This window comes from Salmo trutta, chromosome 21 (genome assembly GCF_901001165.1).
Source record: "Salmo trutta chromosome 21, fSalTru1.1, whole genome shotgun sequence".
NCBI lineage: Eukaryota > Metazoa > Chordata > Actinopteri > Salmoniformes > Salmonidae > Salmo > Salmo trutta.
The window spans coordinates 3,049,303-3,066,642 of record NC_042977.1 but is presented as its reverse complement, the minus strand read 5'-3'; the positions used below and the strand labels follow the sequence as shown (position 1 = coordinate 3,066,642).

Sequence of the window (17,340 nt, the reverse complement as noted above, 5' to 3'; positions counted from 1 at the left end):
TTACAGATTTCAAAATAACAATTACAATGCTTGCCTTTCATTAATTGGTCAGTTATGTATGGATGTGTAGGTTCAGAATGTTGTCATGCATAAATTTGCTAATCTTGCCATTGAAAAAAAATAAATCTAAAGCAGCTGGCAATATCTGTGGGTTTTGTGATGAGCCATCAGATTAAATGAATGGAGCCGAGTTTGCATTTTTTGGCCAAGATTTTATTTAAAAGCTTTTTACTATCATTCATTTTTGTTTCATATTAGAATGTCTTCTTTTTGTTAAGTTTAGTCACATGATTTCTCAAACTTGCAGTACGTTTGCCAATCGGCTGTGCAGCTACACTTATTTACCATTCCTTTTGCCTCATCCCTCTCAACCATACAATTTTTCAATCCGAGGGGATTTAACGGTTTTTACAGTCATTTTCTTAATGGGTGCATGCTTATTAGTAACTGGAATAATTAATTTCATAAATGCTTCAAGTGCAGAATCAGGATGTCACTCATTACACACAGACCAACAAATATTTCACATCTTCAACATTTGGAATCATTGTAAAACCTCTGATCGCTTATACACCATTTTAAATCCAGTCTTTGGAACATTGTTTTTTTTCTAGATATGGCTATTATATTATGATCACTACATTTGAAGGGTGTGGATACTGCTTTAGAGCAGATTTCTGCAGCATTGGTAAAGATGTAGTCAATACAAGTGGATGATTTAGTTCCTGTGCTGTTCGTAACTACCCTGGTAGGTTGACTGAACCTGAACCAGGTTGCAGGCACTGGTTACAGTTTTAAGCTTTTTCTGTTGACAGCTTGATGAAAGTCAGTCAATATTTAGATCACATAGAAAATATACTTCTCTGTTGATATCACATACATTACCAAGCATTTCACACATTATCCAGACACGGACTGTTAACACTTGGTGAAATAGCAACTTCCCACAATAATAGGCTTTAGGTGAGGCAGATGAACCTGAAGCCATATTACTTAAACAGCATTTGACATGAGATTCTCTAAGCTTTACAGGAATATGACTCAAACAGCAATTCCTCCATTGGCATTCCTGTGTCTATTGTAGATGTTATAACAATATATTGCTACTACCGTATCAAAAGGAATTATCCAAGTGAGTTTCAGAGCCAGTATATGCATGTTCTCTGTTGCTAGCAAGATCAATTTCATGCACCTTATTTTTTAGGCTACATACAGTATGTTAATGTTGGTTATTTTTAGCGCTTTTCTGGGATTCTTGGTTTTTATTGCTTTACTGGGAGGCTTAGCAGGGTAGACATGACAGCAATATTTATATTTGAGCTGATTGTGAGCAGTTCACCCTGCACAGTGGGCTTCCTACTAGGGAAAAACATCTCCGTGCTAACAGTATAACTCAGGATCATAGGAACATGATTACTGATGATAATAGCCGTCAGATTGACAGAGGCATTTAGAAGAACATAAATTAGGTTACTTACATTATGACTGCCAACACTCCTGGGAAATGTACATTTGCAGCAGTACTACGACAGCTCAGTGACACAATGGCTGGGATTATCTGAGCAGGTCTTGGGTCACTGATAAAGTCATTGTCTCAATGCAGCCTTGAAATGCGAGGACAGGGTCCAGAGTACCAAAGTAAAAAAAAACAAAAAAAAAACGACATTTCCATTGATTCGAGGGATCGAGGTCCCTGAACCAATAAGTTGGTTGTATTCATGAAAGTCTTATGTGACGGGTTACGTTCCCCAACAAGAATCCAAAAATGTAGCCACTCAAACAGAAGTGGGAACTAAGTCACTAACAACCAAAACGAAACAGGTGGGGTTTTTAATGGGGTGTCCATTGAAAGTTGACTAGCAACAAGAAAGTGGGTCCTACGACACCCACCATGAGTGCCCACTAAATATGCCCCAGAAAAAGCAAACCAAAATAAAACCCCACAAAAACGTATAATATGGAGTAAAAAGTAAAGGAGAAAACAAGATAAAAGCTTTTGTTTTTCACAAACTTAATGAGGAAGCGCAAAACAGCAGTAAAGCTCTTCCAACATCTCTCATGCCAGTGGAAACTTTCCGTGGGAATTAATATTAATACCATTTAAAAATGTAGATTTTTTTTGCATTGGATATATTTACCATATGGAGACATAAACAAACCTTTTACCTTATCATAAGTAGACATAATTGCAAATGATTAAATCCTTCCAATATAAAAAATAAATAAAAAAATGGAGTTATGAATTGAACTTTAATTTTGTTGACTCTTCACATGGGATGATTTCACTGAACAAAAATGAATATTGAATGATCCCCAATGATCCATCGCATCTCCCAAAAACTTTTCAACATACATCTGTAAAATGATAGTTTCTAGAAACTAAGGCTTTGGTTGTCCTCCTCTCAGGCTTCCATGTCTTCTCCCTTGACCTCCTCAATGTCCATCCCTTGAACATCAGACTGAGGCCTCATCTTCACTGTCACTTTCCAACCTTGTTGAGAATGGCTTGTCAGGCTCAAAAAGCCTTAAATTTGCCCGGAAGGCCACCAATTTTTCAACCCTTGTATTGGTCAGCCTGTTGCATGCTTTGGGGTGTGTTCCCAAACAAGGACCAGTTGCAATGTGAGGCGGCTGATGTTGGTGGGATTTGGAGGCAACAGGGGAAAGCGCCTCAGATCCAAAGTCCCTTCCACCAGGTGGCTGATGAGATATATTGGCACGACCGCCATATTGCATCTCCATACCAAAGCCCTTGCTTGGAAGTGTACTTTGCCAGACTGCCAAGATCCTTGCCCTCATCCAGGCCAAGGTGGCGAGACACGGTAGTGATGACACCATAGGCCTTGTTGATCTCTGCACCAGACAGGATGCTCTCGCCAACATACTTGGGGTCCAAAATGTACGCTGCGGCGTGTACGGGCTTCAGGCAGAAGACTTCATACTTTTTGATGTATTTCAGAACTGCAGTTTCCTCTGCTTGGAGCAACACTGAAGTGGGCAGGGCAGTACGGATTTCTTCTCTTACATCTGCAAGCAGAGTCTGAACATCAGACAGGATGGCATGGCCTCCCTCAATCTGTGCAATGGCTACTGCTATAGGTTTCAGGAGTTTCAGGCTGCTTACCACTCTCTCCCAAAATACAATCATCCAGGAGGATCCTCTTGATGGGGCTGTCCATATCGGCAGACTGTGATATGGCCATTTTTTGGAGAGACTCTTTCCCCTCCAGGAGACTGTCAAACATGACAACATCACCCTAACGGGTGTTGCTGGGCAGCTTCAATGTGGTGCTCTTATTCTTCTCACTTTGCTTGGTGAGGTAGATTGCTGCTATAACTTGATGACCCTTTACATACCTAACCATTTCCTTGGCTCTCTTGTAGAGTGTATCCATTGTTTTCAGTGCCATGATGTCCTTGAGGAGCAGATTCAATGCATGAGCAGCACAGCCAATGGGTGTGATGTGAGGGTAGGACTCCTCCACTTTAGACCAAGCAGCCTTCATGTTCACAGCATTGTCTGTCACCAGTGCAAATACCTTCTGTGGTTCAAGGTCATTGATGACTGCCTTCAGCTCATCTGCCACGTAGAGACCTGTCTGTGTCTGTTGTCCATTGTGTCTGTATTCTTGTAGAATACAGGTTGAGATGTAGTTAATTATTCCTTGCCCACGAACATTCGACCACCCATCAGAGATGATTGCAATATGATTTGCTTGACCTTCACTTGAACTCTGCATCCAGCAAATGAGTAGATAATGCATGTCTGGCTGGAGGGGTGTATGCTGGGTGAAGAACATTCAAATCTCTTCCAATACACACTGTCTGTGAGCATCAGAGGTGAACCAGTTGCATACACAGCTCGAGCAAGACATTCATCAGCATCTGACTACGTTCCTCCATTAAGTCAAAAAAACTTCTGATTCCAGGAGGACCATGAGCTGTTGCTATCGATAAGGTGTCTAATTTATCATTTTCACCTCAAATAGAAGTAGAGGGACTTTTGTCAGTGGTTGCTTGTTGTGAGCGCTGAGGGAACTTTATGCACTTGGCCAGATGATTCAGCATCTTTGTTGCATTCTTCACATATTATTTGGCACAGTATTTGCAAATGTACACAGCTTCTCCCTTCTACATTAGCTGTAGTGAAATGTCTCCACACATCAGATAGTTACAGGAAAATGTCACGGGCACTATCAGACAAAAAGTGTAAAAAAAAAAAAAACGGATACCATTCCATGTACAGATAAATAGTTAAATTGTTAGATTAAACAACTCCTTTGTAAGATAAATGTTTGTAAGAAATGTGTTGTAAGATAACATGTATGGAAACAGGTGAATGAACACTCAGTTAGCAGGCTCAAGCAAGCTAAACCCACATGGTAGCAAACACTAACTAGCAGAAATTAACAAGTTAGAAATGATGTAAACACACTTTGCTGTAGGCTACTATTAACTAGTTAACAAAAAAATCATGTCATAAAATATATTCACCCCACCCAGTATTATAATCAAAACTTACCAGAAAGCATGTAGTCCTTGGCTCAGACAGTGTAGTAGTGAGAGTTCAATAGCATCTCATTAGTGTGCAAGATCTTGAGAATCAGCTGTACATGTGATGGAAGAATGCACTGTGCATGCAGAGGGTTGTAATTCCATTGAATTGGGGATAGTTTAACCAAAATATGCCACAAGACCTAGAATTTCCTTATGTGTATCCCACAAAAAAGGTTCACTTTTATAAGCCATCTTTTTTGCTGAATTTAAGCAAAATTCCCAGAATTCCCGGGCTTAAGTTCCCGACCCTTTGCAACCCTACCAGCTGCTCTAATATACCACCTGTGTCAGCAACACATCCTGAGCAACAAGGATGATTCCAATCAGGGCAAGCCACACCCAAAAAGAACCAACATCGAAATCGAGCAAAACCTAATACCTTCCCCCTTGAGACAACAAATATATCCAACATTTTTGTTAGACAAGTTTGCACACAACCAACAGAAAACTCCCATTTCACAACATAAATGTGTTGCTTTCTCCAAATTAAAACATTATGAGAGTTAAAACCAAGACAAAAACAGCCACCTATGTACATATATACAATTATATTTCTTATTTGTTAAGCTTTTGCTGCCTAAAGCTCAGAAGTTTAGAAAAACAGAGGTAAAATTTCTCTGTGTAGCTTTCCAGAGCTCTCATCCCCTTGGGACAACCCCCACCAAAACAAAACAAATTTTCAATACAGCAAAAACATGCAGTCAAATGTATGCCAGGGCTAGACACTGGCTAAACAATTTGACTGCCCACCCTTGAAAGACAAAAATCAGCAACCAAGTTGTCTTTACCACGGACATGCTTTCAAGGCCAAACTCCAGCAAAGGAGAAAGCGATTTGTGGAATGTACATTTTTTTTATCCTTGAGTTAATAAAGCTGCATACAAACATGGACTCTTGAGCAAGGCAGCTCCAAAATGCAGGCGTTTCAGCCTAGCTCAGTGCTTTCTGTGGTGGAGGAGCAGCCAGCAAAAGCAGATGTAGGTGTTGGTAATTTTCTCTAGTTGCGCTGTGATTGGCTCAGTGTTCTGTCACTCAGGGAGACACTACGTTGCCGCAGAATCTTCAGGGAGCGCTAGGAAGTTCAAGCCCCTTTGGGTGGTGCCATAGATTTACATGAGAAGTGCCCGTCCAAAGCTTGAGGTAATTGGCCACAGATAAAAAGACGTCAAATGATGTTATATTTACCGTAGCTTAGATTGGACTGATCATGTCAAAATCAAAAATCTTAGCTAGCTAAATAGACAAGCAGTTATCATCATGAATCACGTTGACAATCTACTGGCAAATCCTTTTCAATTATTGATAAAACATATCGGTGCTCATCGGCCATAAACATCACACAACAAGGCAGAAATTGCAAATTCAACAATGTGTGGCTTGGAAGGAATCAATGGCTAACTGTGACAAAGCAATTACTATTTTGCTTCCCGTCTGCTATTTGGTGGAGAGGGTGTGTGGTCCAAGTCTAGGTTTAAAACATCGGACTGAAAATGTCTCTTTTCCAAGCTTAAAAGGATAAACATTCACACACACACACACACACACAACACCATGGGACAGAAAAAGTTGAATACATTGGCCTGATCACCGATGACATGACAGCCTATAGGAAGGAGGTCCGTTTTCTGTTGTGGACTACAGAAAACGGAGGGCCAAGCACACCCTGATTCACATAAACTGGGCTGTAGTGGAGCAGGTTGAGAGCGTCAAGTTCCTCGGTGTGCACAACATGAAGGACCTATTATGGTCCAAATACACCAACAGGGCACAACAACGCCTCTTCCCCATCAGGAGGCTGAAAAGATTCAGCATGGGCCCTAAGATCCACAAAAAGTTACAGCTGCACCATTGAGAGCATCTTGACTGGCTGCATCAACACCTGTTATGGCAACTGCTTGGTAACCGTATCCGTAAAAGGCAGTGTTATGTAAACTCTATGCAGGACTACAATAAAAATGGGTCAAAAAAAAAAAAGAAAAAAAGTGTGCTTTTGATATTTTAAGAAGAAATTGTTCACCAATATAGCTTTTAAAAGCCTGTTATAGTAAATGAAGTGCCCTTGGGATACATGTTACCAGTAACTGCAAACTTTTCCCAGTAACAAAAGGTAGTGTTTCAAAAGGATTAATTCATCTTAAACTACAGTAGTCAATATTGAGCTCTATCAATACGTTAATAAGCTATGAAAAGGGCCTGATAAATACAACAGCTTGGTACAACTGTCATGTAATGACAGTGTGCACTAAACCGGAGCATGAAGTTAACAGGAGCGATTCATTATAATGTCATTGAATTGGGACTGAAAAACCTCATTGCAGGAATTCGCACATATCCAGATTAGAGGTCGACCGATTATGCTTTTTCAACGCCGATACTGATTATGGGAGGACCAAAAAAAGCCGATACCGATTAAAAAAAAAAATCGGCAGATTTTTATATAAATATATTTGTAATAATGACAATAACAACAATACTGAAAGAAAAATGAACACTTATTTTAACTTAATATAATACATAAATAAAATCAATTTAGGTCTCAAATAATGAAACATGTTCATTTTGGTTTAAATAATGCAAAAACAAAGCGTTGGAGAATAAAGTAAAAGTGCAATATGTGCCATGTAAAAAAGCTAACATTTAAGTTCCTTGCTCAGAACATGAGAACATATGAAAGCTGGTGGTTCCTTTTAACATGAGTCTTAAATTTTCCCATGTAAGAAGTTTTAGGTTGCAGTTATTATAGGACTATTTCTCTCTATACCATTTGTATTTCATATACCTTTCACTATTGGATGTTCTAATAGGTACTTTAGTATTGCCAGCCTAATCTCGAGAGTTGATAGGCTTGAAGTCATAAACAGCAGCTGCTGGCAAACGCAGTAAGGTGCTGTTTGAATGAATGCTTACGAGCCTGCTGCTGCCTACCACCGCTCAGACTGCTCTATCAAATCATAGACTTAATTATAAAATAATAACACACAGAAATACGAGCCTTAGGTCATTAATATGGTCAAATCCGGAAACGATCATTTCGAAAACAAAACGTTTGTTTTTGTGAAATACAGAACCGTTCCGTATTTTATCTAACAGGTGGCATCCATAAGTCTAAATATTCCTGTTACACTGCACAACCTTCAATGCTGTGTCATAATTAGTTCGCAACGAGCCAGGCGGCCCAAACTGTTGCATATACCCTGACTCTGCGTGCAATGAATGCAAGAGAAGTGACAATTTCCCTAGTTTAATATTGCCTGCTAACATGAATTTCTTTTAACCAAATATGCGGGTTTAAAAATATATACTTCTGTGTATTGATTTTAAGAAAGGCATTGATGTTTATGGTTAGGTACAGTCGTGCAACGATTGTGCTTTTTTGTAAATGCGCTTTTGTTAAATCATCCCCGTTTAGCGAAGTTGGCTGTCTTTGTTAGGAAGAAATGGTCTTCACACAGTTTGCAACGAGCCAGGCGGCCCAAACTGCTGCATATACCCCGACTCTTTTGCACAGAACGCAACAGAAGTGACAATTTCCCTAGTTAAAAGAAATTCATGTTAGCAGGCAATATTAACTAAATACGCAGGTTTAAAAATATATACTTGTGTATTGATTTTAAGAAAGGCGTTGATGTTTATGGTTAGGTACACATTGGTGCAACGACAGTGCTTTTTTCGTGAATGCGCTTGTTAAATCACCCGTTTGGCGAAGTAGGCTGTGATTCAATGATACATTAATAGGCACCGCAACACAGGACAAGCTAGATAAACTAGTAATATCAACCATGTGTAGTTAACAAGTGATTATGTTAAGATTGATTGTTTTTTATAAGATACGTTTAATGCTAGCTAGCACCTTACCTTGGCTCCTTGCTGCACTCGCATAACAGGTAGTCAGCCTGCCACGCAGTCTCCGCGTGGAGTGCAATGTAATCGGCAATGAGCGGTGACCAAAAATACCGATTACCGATTGTTATGAAACCTTGAAATCGGCCCTAATTAATTGGTCGACCTCTAATCCAGATTGCATTTACCAGGAGTCTATATTCACTTTCATGGCGCAACGACTTACATTGAGCTCAATGATCCAGAGCAAGGTGATGAAGAGGAGGTCAAAGGTGACAAAGAGGCAGAATGTCCTCCTGACATCGGAGATACACTTCTTCTCGCTCGCCTCATAAGACTCTATGCGGGCCAAGAGAGGTGTGGTGTTTATGCCCCGAAGGGTGGCTCTTGAGTCCACACTGCTACCACTTATGCTCTCCATAACTGGCCACGCCTTTCACTCTGGGCTGGCTCCACCCACTAATGAAGCGTCAGTCAGCTACTTGGTTACTCCTCCAGTCACAGCCAATGACAGTAAAGGCCGAGGAGCTTTGGCAACGCCAACCACTCAAGGGGTGTGCCCACACCTGCTGCTTGCAGGTATTGGCCTCGTCGACTGGTCAGAAGAAGGCCCGCCTACTTATCACATCCAGTGATGATGACCGTGGATGGATGTCAGATGCATCCCTGCCTCAGCTGAAAAAGAGAAAAGCCAGACCTTCAGTACATGCGGTTTACATTTCACATTAAGGGTCAATTCGATTTGCTTAACTGCTTTTATTTCAAATGCAGGCAGTAGACCTATTTACATTACTGCCATTTACTTTAGTATATTACCCCATGTAAAATAATACTTGAAACCAGAGCCATCTATTTACATCTATGGCTCTTCTTAAAACCTTTCATCCTAATTACTTGCATTAAAAGCCTCCCTCAAGTGTGACTGAATGTATATTGTACATAACATACTTAACTATTGCTGTACATATACTATTCTTCAGATATACTACAGATTATATCCATACATCCCATCACACATACTGTACATACACTGCATTCGGAAAATATTCAGACCCCTTGACTTTTTCCACATTTTGTTACGTTACAGCCTTGTTCTAAAATTGATTAAGTGCATTTTTTCCTCATCAATTTACACACAATACCCCATAATGTCAAAGCATAAAGAGGTTTTTAAGAGACGTTTACAAATGTATAAAAAATAATTTCAAATATACCTTATTTACATAAGTATTCAGACCCTTTGCTATGAGACTCGAAATTGAGCTCTGGCGCATCCTGTTTCCATCGATCATCCTTGAGATGTTTCTACAACTTGTGCCACCGGTTGTAAATTCAATTGATTGGACATGCTTTGGAAAGGCACATACATGTCTATATAATGACCCACAATTGACAGTGCATTTCAGAGCAAAAACCAAGCCATGAGATCGAAGGGATTGTCCGTAGAGCGCCGAGACAGGATTGTGTCGAGGAACAGATCTGGGGAAGGGTACCAAAAAATGTCTGCAGCATAGAAGGTTACCAAGAACAAAGTGGCCTCAGTCATTCTTAAATTGAAGAACTTTGGAACCACCAAGACATTGGTGCAACGACAAGTGACCACGGGGGACCAGTATGGAGAAAAAAGAAAAAAAAAATGTATGAAATGTATGCATTCACTACTGTAAGTCGCTCTGGATAAGAGCGTCTGCTAAAATGACTAAAATGTAAAATGTAAGACTCCTCCTAGAGCTGGCTGCCCGGCCAAACTGAGCAATCGGGGTAGAAGGGCCTTGGTCAAAGAGGTGGCCAAGAACCCGATGGTCACTCTGACAGAGCTGGGGACTGGGAGAACATGGGAGAACCTTCCAGAAGGACAACCATGTCTGCAGCATTCCACTAATCAGGCCTTTATGGTAGAGTGGCCAGATGGAAGCCACTCCTCAGTTAAAGGCTCATGACAGCCAGCTTGGATTCTCTGGTCTGATGAAACAAACATTGAACTCTTTGTCCTGAACACCAAGCATCACGTCTGGAGGAAACCTAGCATCATCCCTAAGGTGAAGCACGGTGGTGGCAGCATCGACTAGTCAGGATTAAAGGAAAGGTGAACGGAGCAAAGTACAGAGGGATCCTTGATGAAAACCTGCTCCAGAGCGCTCCGGACCTCAAGACTGGGGAAAAGGTTCACCTATCAACAGAACAACGACCCTAAGCAAACATCCAAGACAACACAGGAGTGGCTTCGGGACGTCTCTGAATGTCCTTGAGTGGCCCAGCCAGACCCCGGACTTGAACCCGATCGAACATCTCTGAAAAGACCAGAAAATAGCTGTGCAGTGACGCTCCCCATTCAACCTGACAGACCTTGAGAGGATCTGCAGAGAAGAAATGGGAGAAACTCCCCAAATACAGGGGTGTGCCAAGCTGGTAGTGTCATACCCAAGAAGACTCTAGGCTGTAATCACTGCCAAAAGGTGTTAAAACAAAATACTGCGTAAAGGGTCTGAATACTTATGTAAATGTGATATTTCAGTTTATTTGTTATACATTTTATGTGGAAAAAGCCAAGGGGTCTGAATACTTTCTGAATGCACTGTAGATGGGAGGGGAAATAGGGCAGCTGAGGGATGGGATTAAAAAGATAACTATTGTAAAATATGTTGTGTCTGTAAAATGTATATAGTGTGTATAAGCTGGAAGTAGAAGCGTAAGTGTTGTTTTCCATTTGTTCACTCCAATTAGTGGTGGGGTTAGGGGAACATAAAGGAAAATATATTTTACATTATGTTCCCCTAACCCCATCATGATGCAGACAATTACATTGATGGAAGCTACAAGCTATATGCCATATTAAAGCTGATATACACCCCAAAACACAGGCAGAAACTGCTTCCCTGTTTGGCGATGTCTTCGATGTTAGCTAGCTAAGCTCATGCGCAATAACGTCATCGGGTCTAACGGTCATCAAATCAAAAAGGCACTCCTTCGATATAAAGTTGTTTTTAACAAAAATGAAAACGTGTTTGTCACTTTCAAGAGGTTGGAGTAATAACATGTTCAACTACTTAACACACATGCTTGAATCTTTGCATTTAGATTCAGAGAAAATTAACAAGGAAGGATTTTTCACTTCTCTCATTGACTTCTCAAACCCTAGCCTGGGCCTGGTTCTCTATAGCGATGGAACTTACAAGTGTTTTTACAATGCATCTTTCCTACAACGGCTGTTTCCCAAAACGCCATGCAGAGAGAACGGTCGCTAAGTGCATCGTTGGAGCATGTGTCGATACTGATGGGATCGAAAGAAAGGGAGCGCTGCTCTCGGATCAGCTTTCTCCATTCAAATATATTTCCTGAACAGAATTATTCCACAATACTGACAATGGATCAGCTCCTATTGAGATATTACCACCTACGGCTGCAAATGTTGAGGCGGTTTATTCTAATGCTTACCCAATAAAAATGAACTAAATCACAGATGCCTATTCTAATGTACAGTGAGGGAAAAAAGTATTTGATCCCCCGCTGATTTTGTACATTTGCCCACTGACAAAGAAATACTTATTTCCCTCACTAAAATGCAAATCATTTTATAACATTTTTGCGTTTTTCTGGATTTTTTTGTTGTTATTCTGTCTCACTGTTCAAATAAACCTACCATTAAAATTATAGACTGATCATTTCTTTGTCAGTGGGCAAACGTACAAAATCAGCAGGGGATCAAATACCCTTTTCCCCTCACTGTATACCCAATGAAAATGAAATAATCACAGATTTGGCACACTATTGCACACGTTAAGCTACACATCATGAAATATATTTGAGACAAATTACAGACCGCCTACAAGCAGCAAAATAGAACTCAATTGAACATTTAATGTATTTCAATATGATTGAAATAGACATATAGACTGTCTATATTTTAATGCAGTCATCTCATCTCTGATTTGAAGCATATTTTTATACGTCGCTTGTTTGTATCAAATCCAAAGACATAGCCAACTTTGTATTGGTAGCCAACTTTGGTCTGAAGTTGTTTAGTGGAGATCTTTGTGGATAAAGTGACTTGGGAGGGGGAAAAAAACATCTAGCGATGCACTTAGCTGTTCTACGAGTGGTCTGAGCCAGGCGCTAGATTACGAGCGGTCTGAGCCAGGCGCTAGATTACGATGGTTTTGGGAAACATCTCGGAGATCTAACAATGCTCCTACCACGGCTCTAACGATGAATTTAGCCTTAAAATGCTTTTGGGAAACCGGACCAAGTGTGCCTCGATTGCGTTCACAGAAGTCTTGCTCTAAAAAAAATTATGATCAGGGTTATATAAAAAAAATGGCATAAGGTACAATAACACAGGTACAGAAGCTACATTAGTCTAATCAATTGTAGAAATGGCAACTTTCTACATTGATAGAATGGGCAACGCCAGTCCTCGGGGGCCTGATTGGTGTTACACTTTTGCCCCAGCTAACCAACCTGACTCCAATAATCACAATCTTCAGTTTAGAATGCAATTAGTTTAAAATAATCTGTGTTTGCTAGGGATGGGGAAAAAGTGTGAAACCACTCCGGCCCCAGAGGTCTGGAGTTTCCAATCCCCGGGGCCTCATTTCTAAACGTGTTGTACAAACAAAATATGCCCCAAAACTTGCGTGCACCAGTTCACCAGTTGAGATTGAGGGCTTTAGACAATGCGTACACACAGTTTCTAACGGTTGAAATATTGCATTGCAAGAAGGCAAAAGTAGACTACTGGTAGCCTTGTGTAAAAGGGGGATATATGATGAAACTCATTCATACCCCTCCAAAAAATATTTAGTGAAATATTAATAACATGCAATAAGTGATAAGAGCAAAAATGTATTTATTTTATCTTTGCATTCTAAAATAATTAGAAATAAGCATCTATTTCCTATTATTTATTTCATTTCCATGATCATTGCAGAATAAATTCCTCCCCTGGTCTTTCTGTGATTGTTCACGAGGATGAAACTAGCCTATAGGCCTACAACAAGTTAGAGAAGGCTACCATCGTCCCATCGCTCATTTAATTGGGCCAGCTTCAGAGTAGTAAATACAGTATTTTGCTCTATGTTTAATGATAGAATAGACTGTACACCTTTTCCATTGATGTTTGTAGGCTAGCCTACATCTGAATACTGTAATGTAAACTTTCTCAAGTAGACAATATTTCATTCATAAACAATGCATATACCTATCATATCCTTTGTAGAACAGATTCCTCACCTTTTCTGTCCATGATGTGTTCATTTTCCCAAAGTAGCCATACAACAAATTACCATATGCATCTCATTTACTTGGGCTTATTAGATGCATAATAAAATTTAAAAAATGTCTTAGCCTATGCATCCGAAAGGGAGCGAGGTTTATAACATACAGGTGAACAGACAGTTGGTATTTTGCATTGTAGTGTGTAAGCTACAACTAAGTAGGCCTACTGTAGTTAAAAACATTTCAGAGTAGACAATGTCTCAGAATTTGCGGGCAGTGGAGCATATTTAGGGTCGGGAAAAGGTAAATGCAAAACATTGAATTCAAAAGATCTGTTTACAGGTCCACCACCATTTGCAATTTTTTTCTCTTTAAGAAACAGTCAGATGCAGCAGATGTCACTGGAAAATAAAACATTCTGCCAACACCTCCAAACGACATTTGATCAAGTTGGCCTTTGGTATTTTCAGGAACGTGAGCACACCGTTTTACAACAGGTCTGATTTATAAATGGGAAACATGCGAATGTATGTGCGCCAAGTTTATAAATCTCTATTTTTGTGCGTGCAAAGGCTTTTGAGAAACGGCGCACGCAGATTGGGTCAAATTTACGCAACGGTTATGAGGCCCCTGGCCTATACTGATGATCATTTACTAATGCATTGCTACAACTCGTCATCAAGAAGAGATTGACTTCATCACTACTTGTATTTGTGAGAGGTATTGACATGTTAAAAGCACAGAGATGTTTAAACGACAAGCACACAGCTCAGACAACCATGCGTACCCCACAAGACAAGTCAGAGGTCTCTTCACAGTCCCCAAATCCCGAACTGACTATGGGAGGCGCACAGTACTACATAGAGCTATGACTACATGGAACTCTATTCCACATGAAGTAACTCATGCAAGCAGTAAAATTAGATTTAAAAACCGATACAAATACACTTTACTGAACAGCAGGGACTGTGAAGCAAAAAAAAACAAAAAAAAAACAGGCACATGCATACACACGATAACATATGTGCTATACACACAAATACATGATTTTGTGTTCTACATGTGTGGTAGTAGAGTAGGGGCCAGAGGACAAACACTTAATGTGAAATCTGTTGTGAAGAGTAGCTGCTGTCTTGGCAGCAGCTAATGGGGATCCATAATAAATACAGACTGACCGGGTGAACCCAAGAGAAAGCTAGGATCCCTTATTGACGTCACCTGTTAAATCCACTTCAATCAGTGTAGATGAAGGGGACGAGACAGGTCAAGTAAGTATTTTTAAGCCTTGAGACATGGATTGTGTGTGTTCAACTCAGTGGGTGAATGGGCAAGACAAAAATGTAAGTGCCTTTGAATGAGGTATGGTAGTAGATGCCAGGTGCACCGGTTTTAGTGTGTCAAGAACTACAATGCTGCTGGGTATTTCACACTCAAGTTTCCTGTGTGTATCAAGAACGGTCCACCACCCAAAGGACATCCCGCCAACAGTGTGAAGCATCAACGCTTTCGACAATTTGTAGCCCACGCCCAACGAATTGAGGCTGTTTTAGGCCAAAAGGGATGTTCCTAATGGTTTGTACACTCAGTGAATGTATTATGTTTATACATGATAGCCTACTCGAAATATGACATTACAGTATTCAGACGTAGCCCACAAATGTCAATGGAAAAATTAGATATGGGATTAATGGTACCCTATCCTAAATTGTTGTAGGCTTATAGGCTATTTCGTGAGTATGAAACCATCAGTCAGAAAAGGTGAGTAATTTATTCTGCAAAGATAATGGAAATTAAATAAATAGTTGGAAATAGACGTCTACTTGATTGAGGAAAAATGTACTTACTATGACTGTGCACCTAGCCATTTTAAGACGAATACACTAAGTCGCTCTGGATAAGGCCATCTGATAAATTACTGAAATATAACATGTAATGCTTTTTCTAATTATTATACAATGCATCGATTTCTGCTCTTCTCACTAACGGCAAATGTTTGCATCTTATAATTTATCTACCCGTTTTTGTTATGAATAAGTGTCATATTCCTGCACTAGGCTACTTTAGCCTTTTTGCAATGCAATACTTCAACCACTAGAAACTGTCGTACGCATTGGTCTAAGTTTGCGGGAGGACAAGCAAATTCTCAAGTCTAGTTCGGTATTTATAAATGCCACATTTTGCGTGAAAACATGCAATGCTAGCGTTAGTTTTTGGGGCATATTGAGTATAGACAACGTCTATAAATGAGGCTCCAGTCTTCCCTACGAGGCAACGACGTGATTTGAGTTACCGCAACGCGAGACTACTGCAGCTAACCACTCACTGTTGTGCTTAATGTTGACTTTCTTGGAATTGGGCATTTGGCTACGTTGTTGCAAGTTCTGTTCCAAATATATCAACTAATAACAAATGTGCAGTAACTTTACCTAATGCAAATTGGGGTTAGTGATATTAATCATTATGATCCGTTAAACTGGTTAAACAGATGTCCATATATGGCATCGAATTCAGCACAACAACATACAGACCCGACAGACGCTCGAGGAAAAAACGACACAGTCCACCGATATCTTTTTGGGCAGCTCGTGAGCAGGCGCCCAATAAAATTATTCTTCATAGGAGCAAATGTTTCTATAATCATGATTAATGAAAGTATGCAAATGACATAGGCTTTGTTGCAGTGAAATTATAATCTTACCTTTAATTGTGCAGCTCGCTACCTGTCGTTTTCTTCTTACACCCCGCTGTCTTTGGCATGTTATGCGGAAGACTAAACTGTCAATCTAATAGGGCGGAAATACTTCATTCCGTCGGACAGGAAATGGGGTAATAATGGGCGCGTTCGAGCGGTTCACTTTTGTCAAGTCACCTTCCAAATTGTGGTTGCATTAGGGCAGGGTTTCCCAAACTCGGGCCTGGGGCCCCACTAGGGTGCACGTTTTGGCTTTTACCCTAGCACTACATAGCTGATTCAAATCATCAAACTTGATGAGTTGGTTATTTGAATTAGCTATGTAGTGCCAGGACAAAAAAAGGGGTGTGTTAAAATCCACTGAATCAGTTTTATTTGGAAATGATTTAGTAAGTAATACTTAAAATCTAAGTCTAGTTGTCTTATTTTAAATATTTAAGTAAAATATGGGAGGGTGGTGTTGTCACCATTAATATCCGCACTGTGAGGATATTTGATGTAGTCCCTCTATAACTCACCTGCAATTACATTTTCTTTGTTCTTTCTTAGTTGTTCCTTTTCCATACAATCCATTATGTATAATTGCACTAGATATTGTTTGAATAATGCAAGACTTTAAAATTAAATTCAGGAGCATAGGTCACAAATAAAGCTATCCCCAGTAAAATTGGAGGACAAGTCATGTGCCCACCTCCAGCACTGCTCATACCTAATCCAGTCCCCACCTGTGACTGAAAACAGGGGGAGAGATGCCAATTGAAAAGCTCCCTCTTACAAACATAGCTAGCTATCCAGGAATATGACATGAAATGCTATGTAAAATAGCTAAAAGGGTATAAAGTAACATTACTGTAATCTATCAGTCACTAGTGGAAACATTTAGAACTGCAATTAAGTTACGTTACCTTTTTAATGTATTGTAATGACCTGGCTAGATCATAAATGAACAAATGTCCAGACCGAGGGATTGAGTTTACGAATTCCTGGTTTATTAACCCAACACAACACAGGCTACTGTTTGGCTGTAGCCCATGCAA

The 17,340-nt window shown here is 40.0% G+C and overlaps 1 protein-coding gene across 3 annotated transcripts in view; it reads right to left on the bottom strand.

The window, feature by feature from the left end:
* The window catches only part of stard3nl (STARD3 N-terminal like), a 46,896-nt gene extending 30,486 nt beyond the window's left edge, over positions 1–16,410 (bottom strand). For all 3 annotated transcript variants that reach the window (XR_003868253.1, XM_029703963.1, XM_029703962.1), the window contains exons 1-2: positions 16,310–16,410; positions 8,624–9,072 (exon numbers count right to left, since the gene is read on the bottom strand). Coding sequence is in view for 2 of the 3 variants with exons in the window: in XM_029703963.1 (XP_029559823.1) it covers positions 8,624–8,818 (195 nt within the window). In the remaining variant the exon portion in view is untranslated. The remainder of the gene's footprint in view (positions 1–8,623; positions 9,073–16,309) is intronic.
* Positions 16,411–17,340: the final 930 nt, after the last annotated feature.